Source organism: Bombina bombina, chromosome 3, assembly GCF_027579735.1.
Source record: "Bombina bombina isolate aBomBom1 chromosome 3, aBomBom1.pri, whole genome shotgun sequence".
Classification (NCBI taxonomy): Eukaryota; Metazoa; Chordata; class Amphibia; order Anura; family Bombinatoridae; genus Bombina; species Bombina bombina.
This window is the reverse complement of record NC_069501.1, coordinates 53,829,324-53,849,198: the sequence shown is the minus strand read 5'-3', so window position 1 is coordinate 53,849,198 and position 19,875 is coordinate 53,829,324. Positions and strand designations below refer to the sequence as shown.

General features: G+C 37.9%; 1 protein-coding gene across 1 annotated transcript in view; it reads right to left on the bottom strand.

The window, feature by feature from the left end:
- Positions 1-875: 875 nt before the first annotated feature.
- Positions 876-19,875, bottom strand: part of GAP43 (growth associated protein 43) — a 123,010-nt gene continuing 104,010 nt past the window's right edge. Inside the window, exon 3 of the mRNA XM_053705839.1 lies at positions 876-1,490. Within this exon, the coding sequence (XP_053561814.1) occupies positions 1,402-1,490 (89 nt within the window). The 3' untranslated portion in view covers positions 876-1,401. The remainder of the gene's footprint in view (positions 1,491-19,875) is intronic.

Genomic DNA, 19,875 nt, shown 5'->3' with positions numbered 1-19,875 from the left:
GGACCTTTAATAAATCTCCACATTTAGCTGCTGGTGCAACGCCGCCCCCTGCTGACTCGCGGCCAATCGGCCGCCAGCAGGGAGCTGTCAATCAACCCGATCATACTCGATCGGGTTGAATTGCGGCGATGTCTGTCCGCCTGCTCAGAGCAGGCGGACAGGGTTTTGGAGCAGCAGTCTTTAGACTCGCCAGAAACACGGGCCCACAAGCTCCCTACAGAGTTTTTTTAATGGGCCCCAAAGCATCCAATTTTTAAAAAGTTTCCACTTTACATCCCAAATTTGCTTTGTTCTATTTTTATTCTTTTTAAAGAGATATCTAGATAGCTGTACAGGACAGAAAACAGTGCTGCCCTCTAGTGCTCTTGCTATTGTATAACATTGTTGCAAAACTGCTGCCATAAAGTGCTGCAGGGACACGTGCACACTCCTGAGCTTGCCTTCCTGCTTTTCATCAAAGGATAACAAGAAAAAAAAAAGAAACATTGATAATAGAAGTAAATTGGAAAACAGAATGTCATAGAATATTGGATACAAAAAAGTTGACATTCTAAGAGTAATTGACTGAAACAGACATAAACGTTTGTGTATCCTCTTAAATAAATGATTTTTATGAAAAGGGGAAATAAAGCAATATAAAATGTGTCTACAAATTTAAATTTGTTTTCTTTAAAAATATGTAACCACACATTCTAATTCCCCTTAATCATGACTGTCAAGCAAACATTTGTGTGAAAGAGCTGCGTGCAAGACCATGCACAGGCAACGTGAGCATCTTTAAAATCTAAATGATAAAAGAAAAGGAATACTTGGGGCTGAAACAATAGATTTTCTTATGAATACAGTAATAAAGAAAAAGACAAGGGAACTGTTGATTATACGCTAATTGGCACATTGCTTTATTTTGGAAAACAAACTGTAGAGAGGTCTAATTATTTTTGATATGTTCATTCCATCACATTGAAGAGGAACAAGAATAGAAACAGAAAAAAAAACAAAAATAAAACAAAAACAAAAAAAGACTTTTGTTGAAATTCACTGGATAATTTTGAAACCCATAGGTTAACGGAACATTGCACACAGTGGAACATAGAGAGAAAGAGAGAAGAGAGCACGGGGGGCTGGAATAAAACTTGGATACAGTGCAAGAGAATCTCCAAAATGAATTGGATTGGACCATACTGAAAAACTTGCCATTAACAACACTAAAAACACTTAAAATGTTTAAGCCACACTTTTTTGACTGAATTTTTCCTGCCTTTTACATGTTCTGCCACACAGAGAGAAATAAGAGGGGAGGAGTGAGGTGTAGGGATCCACGTGAGGAGACTGAGAAGGGGCGCCAGGGAGGTGGAACGATGGAGTCCAAGAGGAGATTAACAGGGGAACAATTCATTGTGTTCAGGCATTTTCTTGGTCCACCTTGGTTTCTTCACTCTCAGCTGGTTCCTGTTGGGCACTTTCACTTGGTTTGGTTTCTTCTACATCATCTGTGGCAATAAAACATTCAACAATTAGTCAACTCTAATAAAAATGCATTTATTTTAATAATTAATGCCGATAACACAAAACATGTTACTTATTTAAAGAATTGGGGGCCTATTGATCAAGCTCCGAATGGAGCTTGATGCCCTGTGTTTCTGGCGAGCCTTCAGACTCTCCAGAAACATCAGTTATGAAGCAGCGGTCACAAAGACCGCTGCTCCATAACCTGTCCGCCTGCTCTGAGCAGGCGGACAGACATCGCCAAAATTCAACCCGATCGGTTGACACCTCCCTGCGTATTACTCTCCATATTCAGCGAGGTCTGGCGGACCTGATCCGCACTGTCGGATCAGGTCCGCCAGACTTTGATAAATATAGGCCATGGCATCTTATTTCAACAGCTAGGCTGGGGTGGAGGGCAGTACAGCCTTACATAATGTGCTAGAAAATTAGGAGGTTTCAAGTATATGTGTGAGCAGAGACTGTAGCAAAAAGTGCAAATAATAGAGAATCCTGCCTAAAGAGCAACTGCTCATGTGTGGCCAATCAGTTTACCCAATTAGGATTGAAGATGGGCAGGGTCACTAAAAAAAAGCTGAACCCAAGAGTTGTCAGGATCAGTTTTGAAAGTGAGTTCACCCATACGTAATTCTGATTGGTAAGCAAACTTGACTGTTGGCTGTCAGTTGCATGTACAGTATTGTGTGAGAGCTAATATCATTTGCATCATACAAGCCACTGACAGCTCTCTGAGCAGGTTTAGTGATTGATTACTGGTGCACATATGTGTGTATGCTGCTGAACAGCAAAGTAGCTTTTACTAAATCCATTATTGGTAATAGAAAATATTACAAAACTCAACTTAGTCAAAATGCTATGATTTACTTTGAATTTGGACACATGAAGATCTGTAAAAATCCTTGCAAACATCATCTTCAAAAGCCTGCAATTCCCTTGTCTCCTATACTTTTTTCTGTTTATCTAGATCAGGGCTGCCAAAACAACAGCCTGAGAAACACATCTGGCTAACAAAGGTTTTTGTGTCCCCCTCAGTGCCACTGAGCAAAAAACAGATATTTAGTAATTTGCAAATATCTCAACATTAATTAGAGGATTTCAAGGAAAGGGAGGTGAATAGACTTTTGTTTTTTTTTTGTAGACAGGGCCATGTCTTGAGGGATGCTGTAGCAGGCATGCCATTGATGAAGTGGGCATGACTGGGCATAATGTGGGCGTGGTTGGGCAAAGTCTGGGCATGACATGGAAAAAAAAGTTCCACAATTCTCATTTTCAGCCTGATGATCAAAGACTCGTCAGTATGGAGAAAATTCTCGCAAAATCTTTGGGAGCTTTTTTTGAGCTTTATATTGCAATTCAGGAGTCTCTCTTTCACATACAGAACCTGCATAGTTAGATAAACATCAAATTTTTCTAAAATTTTTTGAGGGACCTCAGAACTACAAGACTTTTTTCGCAATCTCACCAGCGCAGAAAGCTTTCGATCATTGGATGTTTAAGAATGTGTATTTGGACCAGCCAATTCATTAGTCACTGGCCCTCCAAAAATTTTGCTCCCCCCCAACTAGATAATTTTTTCTTAATTTATCTTTATTGTATTCAAAAAAGATTAAAAATCGCATATGAACCAATATAGATCGGATTGCAATTCAACATAAGATATCAAATATAAACAAAGCATCAGAGCAAATAGCAGTGTGAAACATTCTAGAAATATTTAATATTTGGGCTCAACAGTCTGTTACTAAACCATCAGAATACCATATCTGCTAAAACAAATAGTATAAAGCGATGGGACCCATCTATATAAAAGTTGATCAAACTTACTAGAACTTTAACTTCTATAAAGGAAGAAGTAATAAAAATGTTCTCTGGACTAACAGAGGAGGAAACAAACAAAAATAAAAGTGCTAATGTAGTGCGAAATGCGTCAGGGGAGTCAGTCCTTGTTTGACATGTCTTACTTTTTAACTTTTTTCAATAAAAACTTTTTTTTTAAACCGGCTTACCCCAAGAGTGCCAGCACTGTTTCTTATTGTTAATAAGAAAAAAAGTAGGGGAAAGATTAAGAAAATGTAGGGATTACCCACAAGTAGCCCCCCCAAGAGCTCCCAATTAGTATATCAGTCAAGCTATGTAATTCTGGGCTTACCCAATTACCCAATTTGCACTGTTTTATTGTTAACTGAGCATCATTTTATCATTTACTAGCTTACTAGCTTAAAAAAATTTACTCATTCAATATACAATTTTTTTCAGGGCCACATTAAGCTAACACTGTGTCTAATCAAGGAAAACCATAAGTCTAAACTTCCTGTGACAGATCTGACACTATCTGAGTCACTAATTCCTTAGCATTGACATTGCAGATTCTAGGAAAACAGCCCCAACTTTTCATATTCGTCGCATCATCTTTAAATCACTGATGGCCAGAGAGACTCTCGATAAAATAAATAAATAAGGCACCTCTGTATAGCATAATATGTGTAGAAATACCACACTGTGCTTAATAAAGAGACTTACAATGGCACTCTGCTTTCTATCTGTTTGCTAATATTTAATTTAGCAAGATGCATATTTTTTTTTTCTTGCTAGTTCTCTTGTTGCAACCCGTCCCCCGTGGACAGAAATAACTCTCTCATATGTGTGTGCAAAAGCAATGATCTGTGCATGTAAAGGGTATGACGGCAACCAAGACCTTAAGCTCTCAGTGTCTAGACAACAGCTGCCTGGTTGCTATGGATACCTGCCATCTTTGGCTGGTGGTCCAGATCGAGCATCTCTGGAGAGCTAGAGAAAAGATCAGAAGCTCTATTTGCGTCAATCAGTTTACTGTTCCCTCCTGGGCTCTCTATAGGTCTTGTTACAACTTGTATTGGGTTTACAGGTGACAAGTCATAAATAGACCTTTTTAACCAGGAAAATCAATGTATTTATTAAAGAGAGTCAAGCAACCCATCACCTGCTGTTTCTCTCTTACAAGTTACATATTCTCAGTAAAACTGGTAATCCTATTGTCACAGGACACCGCAGAGACACAGCATCTTCAGTGCGCTTGTATCATTCTGTATTAAAGTGTTCCTAGCACAGCCTTTGTATTAAATGTTTGGATAACAGCTTCCAGGCATCCTGCTGAAGTGAGATAAAGAGCAGAGGTCTCAATCAGTGCAGAGCTGGCCTTGAGATGCAACCAGTCCAGTGGCATTAGATAGATGATTTTAATAACTGCATTACACCCACATCCTACAACAATCAGTATTCTTGCAATACAGCAGGTCGATACATTTGTGTATAAATATGCTGCTGAAATAAGTTTATACAGTTTATGTACTTCTGTATCCTTTGTAAAGATTTATAGAAATGGCTGCAGGGTGTGATCTTTTTAATATTATTTGCACTATATATTAATAAACTACTTCGCTGGTAAACTAAGGGTTCAAAAGAAATTAAACTGAAGATGTAATTCCAAGTAGAATTACTTTTTGCCTGCTTGTTCTGTAATACAGCTTTGAATAGTGTGTTTTTTTTATTGATTAATTTTATAATCCACAACCCTCACTCTACAAAATTCTACATAATGATTGCTTGACCAGTGCAGGAGCTCATTTATATTTGTCTCTGACTGGCCATTGCAAACAGATAAAATATATATACTTAAGAACTTAAAATGTGGGGGGCGATTTATGAAGCAGCGGATGTTGCTTCCGACCCACTCCACTTCAGGTCCGTCTGAAGCAAAAGTTAAGAATTAGCGGTCCTAAGACTGCTGCTCATTAACTCGTCTGCCACCTCTGAGGTGGCGGACAGCAATCAGCCCGATCGGATATGATCGGGTTGATTGACACCCCCTGCTGACATGATACAATACAGCGTATCGTGTCTGTCCGCACCTTAATAAATTGACCCTGTGGTGTGTTCCTGAACTGCCAAACAATACACATTTTTCTAACAAAATTGCAATATATTTAAATGTTTTAATAATATTTATTGTGTGTGTAGATCTTTGTAAACGCAAAAACTCCCTGATCGGCTCACTCCAATAATAAGAAAAAACGTTATTGCAACAAAGAAGAATGGTTGTGCTTCCTGTCCCTCACAGAGACACGGGCAAATTAGATGGCAAATTAGATGGGAGTATAATCGCTTATCTTCACTATCTATTTTGCCTCTGCCTGGGGAGTTCAAGGGGGGGCAAAGCTCCTCTTGTAAACCTCATTCAGCAAGGTGTACTTGGGGTGGATGCAAGAGGGTCAGCGGCGCGCCCCACAGACAGAGCCAAAAACATATAGTAAAAATGGAAGAGTCCCTGGAAATTATGTCATCTTGAAGTTTTCAATTTTTTAGAGATTTCGACAGAACACCGGCTCACTGCAATAAAAAAAAAACTTTATTGCAACAAAGGAGCATACAATCAAATAGCAGTGTTGGCTAAAAACATACAAACGGCTTAAGAACAGAGAAATGTAATTATGAGTACGGGTTAATCCCGAAACGTGTCAGATACGGATGGGTTACGTGCCTGTTTGAGCGTTCTTTAGCTGTGTCTATGTTTTTAGTCAACACTGCTATTTGATTTTATGCTCCTTTGTTCCAATAAAGTTTTTTTTATTGCAGTGAGCCGGTGTTCTGTCGAAATCTCTACAAAAATTGAAAACTTCAAGATGACATCATTTCCGGGGACTCTTCCATTTTTACTATATGTTTTTGCCTCTGTCTGTGGGGCGCACCGCTGACCCTCTGCATCCACCCCAAGTACACCTTGCTGAATGAGGTTTACAAGGGGAGCTTTGCCCCCCCTTGAACTCCCCAGGCGGAGGCAAAATAGATAGTGAAGATAGGCGATTATAGTCCCATCTAATTTGCCCGTGTCTCCGTGAGGGACAGGATGCACAACCAATCAGTTGTATGGATTCACCGGAATTGAGGTAATCTTGGAGTTTTCGATTTCTTGGAGTTTTCGATAAAACACTGGTCTGGGAGTTTTTGCTGTTACAAAGTATCAATGGAATATCCCACAGAGCTCTCCAGTATATACCAATATTTTTCTACTTCTACCCTAAAGTAATCCACAATGTGCAGAATCGCAGTGACATGCTGGTTAGTACGATTTTACGTCCCACAGAGAAACTGCAGGGCGCCGATAGTATAAGTGCTTTCACATCTTCATCTGCTCAGTGTTATGATGATAAAGAAGTTGGATATTAAGCATTGTTAGCGCATAAACGCTTTTCTAGTTTTTAGATCTTTGTAAATAAAGGGTTTAAAAAGTTCAACAATCCAGCATGCCTGTAAAAAAGGAAATTCACATTTAGCTCTTCAGATGTTTATAGTAGTATCACAGAGTCAAGATGCTATTGACTGAGCAGAGTCTTATAAACATATAAGAACATTTCCAACAGGACCATCAATTCAAATGGATGGAAAATTGTTTTTCCCTTAATGTATTTCAAATGACTTGTTATAAGAGCTGCAGGAATTGCATTTTCATGTTTATTTGTGTTCATGAAATAGCTGGTTTTCGCTTTGAAACCACAGCCTATAAAAATGGGTTGAGCTTCTAGATAAAATCATATCTCTGTATTTTATCACATTGTGTACACAAACATGCTTCCTTAACTTACTGTAAACCAAAGACCAATACTTTGAGAGAACAATTAAAAATGTACATTTTATTAGTTTTTTCACCCCTCATGGCCTGTAATTTATTTTGCTGGATGTGTTTACATTGCCTTTCAATATACTTTCAGTATAGGTAGGGATACCACAGGCTTAATCAGCTATTTCAAATGTCAATATAAGGGCAAAGGAGCTACTTGTAAACAATGTAATGCACTCCAGCAGGTAAAATGAATCATTGAGAATGGGAACAAATTAAAGGGGAGACATTTTTTTGGTAAACTGTCCCTTTAAATCTGCATCTGCTGTTGTTAAAATGATCTGAAACCTGTTTTTCTTTATCTCTGATAGAATAATTAAGAATTTAAAGAATATTCTCTCTCCCTTAACATTAATGCTATTGGCTGGTACATTGTTAGGTTAAAACATTATTATTAATAAAAATCATTATCGTCACTGCCACCACATCTGGGGTTAAGTGTAAACAAATAACTAAATGTTACCTGCCTTGTTTATTCCCCAAACAGCACCTAACTTGTATAGAATCCCATATAAAGAGATCAGTTCTACCTCATGCAATTGGTGCTGTACTAAAGAACAGGTGGGGCTTAAAGAGAACCCAAATGTTTCTTCATAATTCTGATAGAGCAAACAAGTTTAAACAACTTCCATTTTCCTGATTTTCTAGCTGCTGATTGGTGGTTGCACATTTATACCTCTTGACATTGGCTTATCAATGTGTTCAGCTAGCTCTCAGTAGTGCATTGCTCCTCCTTCAACAAATGTCACCAAGAGAATGAAGCAAAATGGATAATAGAAGTAAATTGGAAAGTTGTTTAAAAAAATGTATGCTCTATTTCAATTATGAATGAAACATGATGGGTCTCATGTCCCTTTAAGTCCCTAGTAGCTCTTCCTTAGAGATACCACTTTGGCAGATCCTTTAGGTGTTCCCAGAAGCTTTTGTGGGTGTATTTTTAGACAAATAACCTATGTGAAAAAGTTTACAAACAGAATATAGTTATACTCAGTGCTACCAAGTGCCCTCTATTTTGGGGGATTGCCATGGTTTAGGAACCCTGCCCCTTCAGCTCACCAAAAATAAACACCCAGGTACGCTGAGAACAATGAATCTATTTATTCTCTCTGTCTGCCCACATACTTACAGCCTCTCCAATTAACTCCTCCCCACATTATGTGACTCCTCCCCCAAATATCAGTGAATAAGCCACCAGCCTTCCCATACCCAGATAGTTATCAGGAAACGTTTGGGGTATGAAAATTGCTTATAATATAATCAAATATCAATAAAGCAGCAAAGTAAAAGCTATGTGCTATAGACAAACATTTGATCAACTAACCAGACATAGCAAAACAGGTTAATAAATTCTCAGTAAATCTGTATTATCCTCATAAAACTATTAGTATGCTTATGATTCCCACAGTGGTCTTGTGATTGGTGGCAGTTTTGACTCAATGGCCTCTAGTTATCAAGCCGTCAACCGCAAATACGCTGGAATTCCGCAGCGTATTTGTGGCGAGGCTGATTCGCCGTAGTTATCAAGCCCTACAGCCCGGCAAAAGTAGAATTTAGTGACGTAACATACGATCCGCCGGACTCAGTCCGACACAGATCAATGGTTACGTCACTACAGATGTTCCGAACGCAAGTTTGGCACAATCTGACTACTTTTGATAGTTATCAAATAACTACCAGGTACGCTCGCCACTATTCCGGCCAAGCGTACCTGGTTTTCAATCCGCCGCCCTGGAGGCGGCGGATGCCATAGGAATCAATGAGAGTCTGACAGCAACGAGAGCTCATGTTCGCTGCTGCCCGATATCCCATTGATTTCTATGGGAAGTGTCTACACCTAACACCCTAACATGTACCCCGAGTCTAAACACCCCTAATCTGCCCCCCCCTACACCGCTGCCACCTACTTTATACTTATTAACCCCTAAACCACTGCTCCTGGACCCCTCCGCCACCTACATTATACCTATTAACCCCTAATCTGCCGCCCCCTATACCGCTGCCACCTATATTAAAGTTGTTAACCCCTATCCTGCGGATCACGGACCCCACCGCAACTAAATTAAATGTTTAACCCCTAAACCGCCACTCCCGGACCCCGCCGCAACTAAATTAAATGTTTAACCCCTAAACCGCTGCTCCCGGACCCCGCCGCCACCTATATTAAACTTATTAACCCCTAAACCTAAGTCTAACACTAACACTAACACCCCCCTAAGTTAAATATTATTTAAATAAATCTAAATACATATTACAATTATTAACTAAATTATTCCTATTTAAAACTAAATACTTACCTGTAAAATAAACCCTAAAATAGCTACAATATAAATAATAATTATATTGTAGCTATTTTAGGATTTATTTTTATTTTACAGGCAACTTTGTATTTATTTTAACTAGGTACAATAGCTATTAAATAGTTATTAACTATTTAATAGCTACCTAGTTAAAATAACTACAAAATTACCTAGTAATAGTTAATAACTATTTAATAATAGTAATATGTGTTTAGATTTATTAAAGTAATATTTAAGTTAGGGGGGTGTTAGTTATAGGTTTAGGGGTTTATAAGTTTAATATAGGTGGCGGCGGGGTCCGGGAGCTGCGGTTTAGGGGTTAAACATTTAATTTAGTTGCGGCGGGGTCCGGGATCCGCAGGATTGGGGTTAATAACTTTATGTAGGTGGCGGCGGTATAGGGGGCGGCATATTAGGGGTTAATAAGTATAATATAGGTGGCGGCGGGGTCCGGGAGCGGCGGTTTAGGGGTTCATATATTTATTATAGTTGCGGCGGGGTCCGGGAGCGGCGGTTTTCGGGGTTAATATATTTTTTAGAGTTGCGGCGGGGTCCAGCAGCGGCGGTTTATGGGTTAATAAGTTTATTTAGTTGCGGGGGGCTCCGGGAGTGGCGGTTTAGGGGGTATAACAGTATAGTTTAGTGACAGGCTAGCAAGAAAGCTGAGAAGAAGCCGATGAGCAGCGAGATCAATGACTGTCAGTTAACAACAGCCCGCTGCTCATCGCTCCGTATTTGGTGCGCGGCTTCTTGATAGCTTTCTTGATAACTTTGGCAAACGTATTCAGGTCCACGGCGGCGATGGTAGGCGAGCTTAGGTGAGCGTATTGGGCTGGCGAATGCAGGTAAGTAGACGGCATGATAACTAGAGGCCAATGTATTTATAATTATTTTCCATTTGTGTTTATTATTAATTTATTATGTGTTTATTATTCATTGTCCCTACTTTACATTATTTAACAATATCTGAACAGGACTTGATAATACTGTCTATTGCAGCTCATTTTGCAGACACACATATAGCTTTGAGAACATTAGTCGTGTTAGAAAAACATGATTTTTTAAGGTGAATAGGGGAGTTGAGGAGCAAAATACTATTAAATTTATGCTTGATGTTCTGCGCCTAACTTGCTCAGTACTGATTATTATTATTATTATTATTATCAGGTATTTGTAGAGCGCCAACAGATTCCGCAGCGCTGAATACTGATATAATCATTTCCCAGCAGACTCCACTGACACCCGTTCTCATTTACCTATCAAATTTCCACTTAAAAAAAAACAAATACTTGCTTAAATCCAGCATTTTTATTATTCAAAATGTTTCTTTCATGATTAAGACAGAGCATACAACTTTAAAAATGTTTCCAATGTACTTCTATTATTAAATTTGCTTCATTCTCATGTTATTCTTTGTTGGAGAGATATCTGGATAGAGTGCACATTTCTGCCGCACTACAAGGCAGGAAGTAGTGCTGCCATCTAGTGCTCTTGCTAATGTATAACATTATTATAAAACTGCTGCCATCTAGTGCTCTTGCCAATGTATAACATTGTTATAAAACTGCTACCATCTACTGCTCTTGCTAATGTATAACATTGTTATAAAACTGCTGCCATCTAGTGCTCTTGCTAATGTGTAACATTGTTATAAAACTGCTGCCATCTAGTGCTCTTGCTAATGTATAACATTATTATAAAACTGCTGCCATCTAGTGCTCCTGCTAATGTATAACATTGTTATAAAACTGCTGCCATCTAGTGCTCTTGCTAATGTATAACATTGTTATAAAACTGCTGCCATCTAGTGCTCTTGCTAATGTATAACATTGTTATAAAACTGCTACCATCTACTGCTCTTGCTAATGTATAACATTGTTATAAAACTGCTGCCATCTAGTGCTCTTGCTAATGTATAACATTGTTATAAAACTGCTGCCATCTAGTGCTCTTGCTAATGTATAACATTATTATAAAACTGCTGCCATCTAGTGCTCCTGCTAATGTATAACATTGTTATAAAACTGCTGCCATCTAGTGCTCTTGCTAATGCATAACATTATTATAAAACTGCACATCTAGTGCTCTTGCTAATGTATAACATTGTTATAAAACTGCTGCCATCTAGTGCTCTTGCTAATGTATAACATTCTTGCAAAACTGCTGCCATCTAGTGCTCTTGCTAATGTATAACATTCTTGCAAAACTGCTGCCATATAGTGCTGCTGACACGTGCACACTCCTGAGCATAAATCCCTGTTTTTCAATAAAGGATACAACAGAATGAAGACAATTTGATAATAGAAGTAAATTGGAAAGTTGTTTAAAATTGAAAAGTCTATCTGAATCATAAAGTAAATGTTTGGGGTTTTATGTCCCTGTAATATAAAATGTACTCTGGCAAGTAGCAGGTACAAGCTCTGTATATCCCAGGCAGCTGCAGTAACACCTTGTTAAAGGGGCTCTGTCTTTCCCCACCCCATTGGGAGGATGGTTTCTGCTGCTACTTCTTGTTTAAATTGCTTTTTTTTTTACAGCCAATTTGTATTTCCAGTATAAGGAGTGGTTTCACATACAAAAGCAGCAATTTTGTAAATGAAAAAATGAAAGTAAAATAAGCTATCAATTTAATACACTCCAGCAGGTAAAATAGTTATATGAGAACATATTGAAGAGGAGAAAAGTTTACAGTACATTGTTTCCTTAAAGGGACAAGCCAATATTAGATTAGGGCTGTGCAACAAGTTTACAGTACATTGTTTCCTTAAAGGGACAAGCCAATATTAGATTAGGGCTGTGCAACAAGTTTACAGTACATTGTTTCCTTAAAGGGACAAGTCAATATTAGATTAGGGCTGTGCAGAGATGGGCAACATGTTTACAGTACATTGTTTCCTTAAAGGGACAAGTCAATATTAGATTAGGGCTGTGCAACACGTTTACAGTACATTGTTTCCTTAAAGGGACAAGTCAATATTAGATTAGTGCTGTGCAGACATGGGCAACATGTTTACAGTACTTGTTTCCTTAAAGGGACAAGTCAATATTAGATTAGTGCTGTGCAGACATGGGCAACATGTTTACAGTACTTGTTTCCTTAAAGGGACAAGTCAATATTAGATTAGTGCTGTGCAGAGATGGGCAATATGTTTACAGTACATTGTTTCCTTAAAGGGACAAGTCAATATTAGATTAGTGCTGTGCAGACATGGGCAACATGTTTACAGTACTTGTTTCCTTAAAGGGACAAGTCAATATTAGATTAGGGCTGTGCAGAGATGGGCAACAGGTTAGCACAAAACTCACTGTTTAAATTAAAGAAAGGCCTAAGCAGTTATTTTGTAACATGCTGCAGCTAATATTGTGATCTTGGTGGTATGGTGTCTATAAGATCTAGATGGTGCTGAAGACACATGCACACCTGTGAGCCTACATCAGTATGCTCTCATGGAAATTAGCTAAATTTTAACAAAGAAGACCAAGAGAAAAAATAGACGTAAAATGGAAAGTTTTTTTATTTAGTTATTTAATTTTTTATCTCTGTCTGATGAAAGTTTAATTTTGACTTCAATTTGTTTTTAAAACTTTCAGTTGTTATAACAGATGGTAAACTGGTTTGTCTCTTATACATTTTTCACTATGTGCAGCTACATGTTCATTTATAGTACCTTGTTTAGTTGCCACTCATAGTTATGTTTATTTAAATGATGCTATAAAAGAGGTGGCATGTTGTCATATAATGAGACTGGACTGGCCTAAACATGCTGGATAAAAGAGACTTCAAAAGACCTGAAGCTCCTCCCAAAAATCTACATTATTTACAGAGTTTAAAACAGCAATTAATCTTGTTAAATAACCTTTTTAATCCCCATCAAACTTGAAACTAATGGTGATCTTGTTAGTGATGTTTAAACTAGTAAGAAATTCTTGTTTATAAAAGGCTCATTTTTTAAAGGACAATAAAATACAGTTGACGTGCGCACTCAACAAATACATAATAAAAACACATGACAATAACACTGAATTTCAAATTAGTAGAAGATTTTTTATTTCTGACCAATTTCAAAGTTACCCCTGTATAATGTGACATCCATCAGCCAATCACAAAACACATATATGTATATGCTGAGAGTTCTTGCACGTGCTCAGTAGAAGCATATCAGTGGTCTCAAAGTACCGACCCTGGGGCCATTTATGCTGCCCTCAAGATACTTTAATCTGGCCGTCCTTATTAGGAGAATTATTCATTTGGCCGCATCGTATATTTTAGGGTTCTAAGAGGTGTAACAAGTTGATGTTTTATATAGCTACTCACAAGATAAATATAAAGACAAGCATGTATTGTCCAATGTAGACTCCCATTGTGCACTGCTTGGATAAATGTCACTTTACCATACACTGCTATGTGGGAAAATACACAAATTAACACACATGTATATAATCATATATATGTACAACTTCTTACCCCCTTCTCTGCACTAGTTCTCATGCTGTGTCTCCCATTGGAGCCTATGGAAGTGTGTTCTTATGGTCGCAATGCTTCCCAGCAATGTGAACACAAGGGGTCTATCTATCAAGCTCCGAATGGAGCTTGATGCCCCGTGTTTCTGGCAAACCTGCAGGCTCGCCAGAAACAGCAGTTATGAAGCAGCGGTCACAAAGACCGCTGCTCCATAACCTGTCCGCCAGCTCTGAGCAGATGGACAGACATCGCCGGAAATCAACCCGATCGAGTACGATCGGGTTGATTGACACCCCCTGCTGGCTGCCCGTTGGCCGCGAGTCTGCAGGGGGCAGCGTTGCACCAGCAGCTCTTGTCAGCTGCTGGTGCAATGCTAAATACGGCGAGCGTATTGCTCTCCGTATTCAGCGAGGTCTGGCGGACCTGATCCGCACTGTTGGATCAGGTCCACCAGACTTTCTTAAATAGGGGCCAAGGTCTCATTTGCATTGTTGTCAACTTTTAGTTCTAGCGCACATTATCGTGCACTGGTATTACTCAGTAGAGAGCAAATATCACTTTCACAAAAACAATATTTAGCACTTCACTTATGCTGTAGGGTTGACATGTCTTTGCATTGTTCTATTCCTTTCCAATCTTGCAATAATCTATGTATCACTGCAAGAAATTTAAGAAGTTGGATAAAATAAAACTATTGTGCTAATATGAGAAAGGGCTTAGCTTTGAGCTGTCTGTGCTGCAAAACAAATCGGAGTGTTCTGAGCTTCATATCAACATAATTTTACAAGAATAACTAAACAAAAACATGTCACAAGTCTGAAATTTCCTTAATGAATAGCACATAGAGAAGAATGAGTGGAAGAAAAAATAAAACAGACAAGGGATAAATATAGACATCTGTGTATTCCCTATTTCATCAGCATAACATCATAACTTATTATACGCCTCCTCTGGGGAGGTGTGTACGTAAATGCACTTTTCCTACGGGATTACGTTATTTTTCCTTTAGAGCAGACAAAATAAATACAGTGGCAAATTATTAATCATTTCAAAAAGAAAATACATTTTATCATCACTGTGCCTGAGTAAATGTAATAAATTTGTGACCTTAACTTGTTTCTATTTGTTAAACTAATTGATTTAAAAAAAAAAAAATCATGAAAAATAATACAAAACTCAACAAATGTTAATGAAGAAAAAAATACAGAAGATAAATAATTATTAAATCCACTACAATCTGGCTTCCGCCCTAAACACCCAACAGAAACCGCTCTCACTAAAGTAACAAATGGTCTACTATCAGCAAAGCAAAGGAACACTACTCCTTACTAATTTTTCTGGATCTATTTGCTACTTTCAACACAGTTGACCATATTCTCCTGTTGCAAATTCTACATTCTTTTGGCATCTGAGACACAGCCCTCTCCTGGTTTACTTTCTATCTCTCGAACCGCTCATTGACAGTTTCCTTTAACAGCATATCCTCTGATCCTTTGCCTCTCTCAGTAGGATTACCGCAAGGCTCTGTCTTGGGCCCCTTGCTTTTTTCTATCTATAGTTCCTCCCTTGGAAAACTTATATCCTCCACTGGCTTCCAGTAGCACTTATATGCTTCTATCTTTTACCTACTGATGTCTCTCCCTCTTTACTCTACCAGATTACCAACTCTCTCTCTGTAATTTCTTCTTGGATGTCCTCGCACTACCTGCAACTCAATCTGACTAAATCTGAGCTGCATCTTATTCCCCATTCTCCTAGAGTCCAACCAACACCTCACATTTCTCTTACAGTTGGAGACTTGAGACTCTATTCTCAATACTACCCAGGTCCACTGTCTTGGGGTCACACTTGACTCTGAATTCACATTCACTCCACATATTCAAGCTCTTACAAAATCCTACTGTGCACACCTACACAACGTTAAAAGAATTTGACTCTTCCCTACTCAATTAACTGCAAAAATACTAATTCATTCCCTAATTTTGTAACACATTGACTACTACAAACTGCTTCCTAATGGCCTTTCCAATCACCACCTCTCCCCACTACAATCTATCATGAATGATTCAGCTAGACTCATCCACCTAAGTCACCGATTTACATCAGCTGCTCCACTCTACCGGGCTCTTCACTGACTCCCCATACACTCTAGAATGAACCCTAAACTTTAAAGCACTGAACAGCCTCACTCCCAACTATATTTTCTCTCTCATCTCCAAATACTCCCCGGGTTGTCCTCTTTGATCAACCTCTTACTTATGTTACTCCACTCCTATTTTCCCTACCTGTCTCTGTAACTCTCTACCCTGCTCCATCAGACTGTCTCCAACTGTGTATAGCTTTAGACGCTTTTTGAAAACCCACCTATTTAGAGAGGCTTACCATCTCTCTGCTTTTCAAAATAGATATTGAACTGCCTTGACTCACTGTTTAAATTTACAATCTATGTGACAAGCTACCCCAAACCTTATGTAACTCCAGCTTAACACAATGGATGGAAAAAAAAAGGTAGGATAACAAAAGAAATTAGTTTCTTAAATGCATTGGGTTGCTTGACTTGACGCTGTCGGCATTTATCATTGCACAAGCAGATTTGCAGCCAATCGGCTGCTAGCAGGGGGTGTCAATCAGCCTGATCGCATAAAATCGGGCGGATTGATGTCCGCAGCCACAGAGCAGGCGGACAAGTTATGGAGCAGCAGTCTTTAGAAGGTTCGCGCAGAAACAGGGGCATCAAGCTCCGTTCTGAGCTTGATAATTTAGCCTCATAGTATCTACTTGCTAGAATATGATGATGTTATGATGAGGTTAGCCACAATACATCAGTGATATGTTTGCAATATCTATCTGTTCGTTGTTTTACCTGTCCTCAGTATCATACATATATTGTCAGCTGTATAATTAACAGCGATCGTAAGCGTAATGTTTATCTGGGTTAGCCTTTCACTTAACACACCCCTGTTCAATCCGTCCAATCAGAGCACTTCACGTATAAACGTATAATGACGTCAGCCCTACAGCGGGTATTTCAAATTATGCTTGCCAGCACATACATACATTTCCATCCGGAATGGCGGCGTGAGAAGCTGCAATTTAATTATGCTAAGGTAGATATCATTTGTTTGCTATGATAACAGTAGAGACTGTCCGATGTTATGACGCCTAAGAATATTGGTTTATGTGTTGCTAAACTTGAATATGCAACGGTTTTGATGGTCGCTCAGATTCTCTCGTGTAAATACTACTATGTTTCATCTACGCTGCCACATATTTATCAGGTTTATGATACATTGTATAGTTGTGTCACGGCTCCCCAGTAAGCATTTGCATTGGCGCTTCTAGTTACAAATCGTAACATTAGAGTCTGATTTGGGATAAAATATGTTAAGATGCGTTCAGCATTGGTAGAATATCAGATATCCTTAAACAATATTATTCAGACATACATATATTGTGTACTGTTGGAACGTATTTTATTCATATTTCTATACGTACTTTTAACTTGAAAATAAAATTAAAGCTATGTCTTGCATTTTCACATTTTATTTTAATGGGTTGTTGGTGGGTGAGCACTCTGTGTTTTGAAAATTACTTTTTTGAGAATTGATGTATAAAAATCTATTGTGTATTTTTTGCGACACTTTAGATTAATGTATTTTATATTTAATTGTAGATTGTCTTGAAAAAGGCTGACTGTACCAGCAAAAACGTCGACCTCTATGTGATTTGATTCATGTAAATAAAAGAAAATTATTATTGATGGAAAGACCTGTGAGCGCCCTCCTGTGTATCTAAACTAAATTTATATTTGAAAATTGAGGAGTCACCTGGGCAACATATCAAGCTTACAGGAGTGAGTGCATGTTGTGGATGTATAAAGTATATATATATATATATATATATATATATAAAAATAAATAAAATATATTTATTAAAGGATTGATTCACCTTGCATCAAGTCCAGAGAGTGCTGATTTTCATTTAATATACATATATATAAATATATATATATATATATATATATATATATATATATATATATATATATATATATATACGATTCATGCAAAGAGGGTGCAGAGGCAGACTTGAATTTAAAGTCCAAAATGTATTGATCATAAAAAGTAAAAAACATGTAAAGGTACCACCTATGGAAACAGAAGGTATCTCAGCAAAAACAACACTAACATGTTTCGGAGCTAGGCCGTAATCATAGCTATAGAGTAGATATATCACTTGACTTATATACTCTGTATTAACCTTTTATTGGCTAAAAACATAATGTGCTGTTAACCCCTCGTTAACAAAGGTATACTGTCTATTTACAACTCTAATGCTTCTGTGTTTTAAAAAGCATGGTTCATATTTAAAACCTTACTCACAGTATAAACTGTACTTCCAATATTTTCAGTTATACTTGGAAGTGTGATGCATACAAACATATGCATTTAGACAAAAGCATATCTGAACCAACAATCAAATGTGAAATATTTTCTACGTATGTACATCTGAAAACTTTGAGAAAAAGCAATACTCCAGGTACTATGTGTATAAACCTATAGATGATTGTACATAAGCACTGATATACAGCAAGGTAGTAAGAATATACAGGATGAAAAAAGGGGTGATTATTGTGGTAGTGAAATATTACAAAGTTCAAAACGATTTGGGAGATATTGAACCATTAACTGATATACCAGAGATAGATATACAATGAACATTGGGCATTAGCTACTGGGGCAATAAAGACTTTGATAGTCTGGATTATATATCCAAATATATATCCAATTGGACTCGGACATGTTTTTCCTCTCACATATTATATATATATATATATATATATATATATATATATATATATATATATATATATATATATATACACAGTATATATATATGTATGTACATGTGTGTGTATATGTTTAAAGATGTGTGTGTGTGTGTATATATATATATAAATATATATATATATATATATATATATATATACAGTTGCAAGAAAAAGTATGTTAACCCTTTTGAATGATATAGATTTCTGCTCAAATTGGTCATAAAATGTGATCTGATCATCATCTAAGTCACAACAATAGACAATCACAGTCTGCTTAAACTAATAACACACAAAGAATGAAATGTTGCCATGTTTTTATTGAACACACCATGTAAACATTCACAGTGCAGGTGGAAAACGTATGTGAACCCCTAGATTAATGACATCTCCAAGAGCTAATTGGAGTGAGATGTCAGCCAACTGGAGTCCAATCAATGAGATGAGATAGGAGGTGTTGGTTACAGCTGCCCTGCCCTATAAAAAACACACACCAGTTCTGGGTTTGCTTTTCACAAGAAGCATTGCCTGATGTGAATGATGTCTCACACAAAAGAGCTCTCAGAAGACCTACGATTAAGAATTGTTGACTTGCATAAAGCTGTAAAGGGTTATAAAAGTATCTCCAAAAGCCTTGCTGTTCATCAGTCCATGGTAAGACAAATTGTCTATAAATGGAGAAAGTTCAGCACTGCTGCTACTCTCCCTAGAAGATGACTGCAAGAGCACAGCGCAGACTGCTCAATGAGGTGAAGAAGAATCCTAGAGTGTCAGCTAAAGACTTACAAAAGTCACTGGCAAATGCTAACATCCCTGTTAGCGAATCTACAATACGTAAAACACTAAACAAGAATGGATTTCATGGGAGGATACCACAGAGGAAGCCACTGCTGTCCAAACAAAACATTGCTGCACGTTTACAGTTTGCACAAGAGCACCTGGATGTTCCACAGCAGTACTGGCAAAATATTCTGTGGACAGATGAAACCAAAGTTGAGTTGTTTGGAAGAAACACACAACACTATGTGTGGCGAAAAAGAGGCACAGCACACCAACATCAAAACCTCATCCCAACTGTGAAGTTTGGTGGTGGGGGCATCATGGTTTGGGGCTGCTTTGCTGCGTCAGG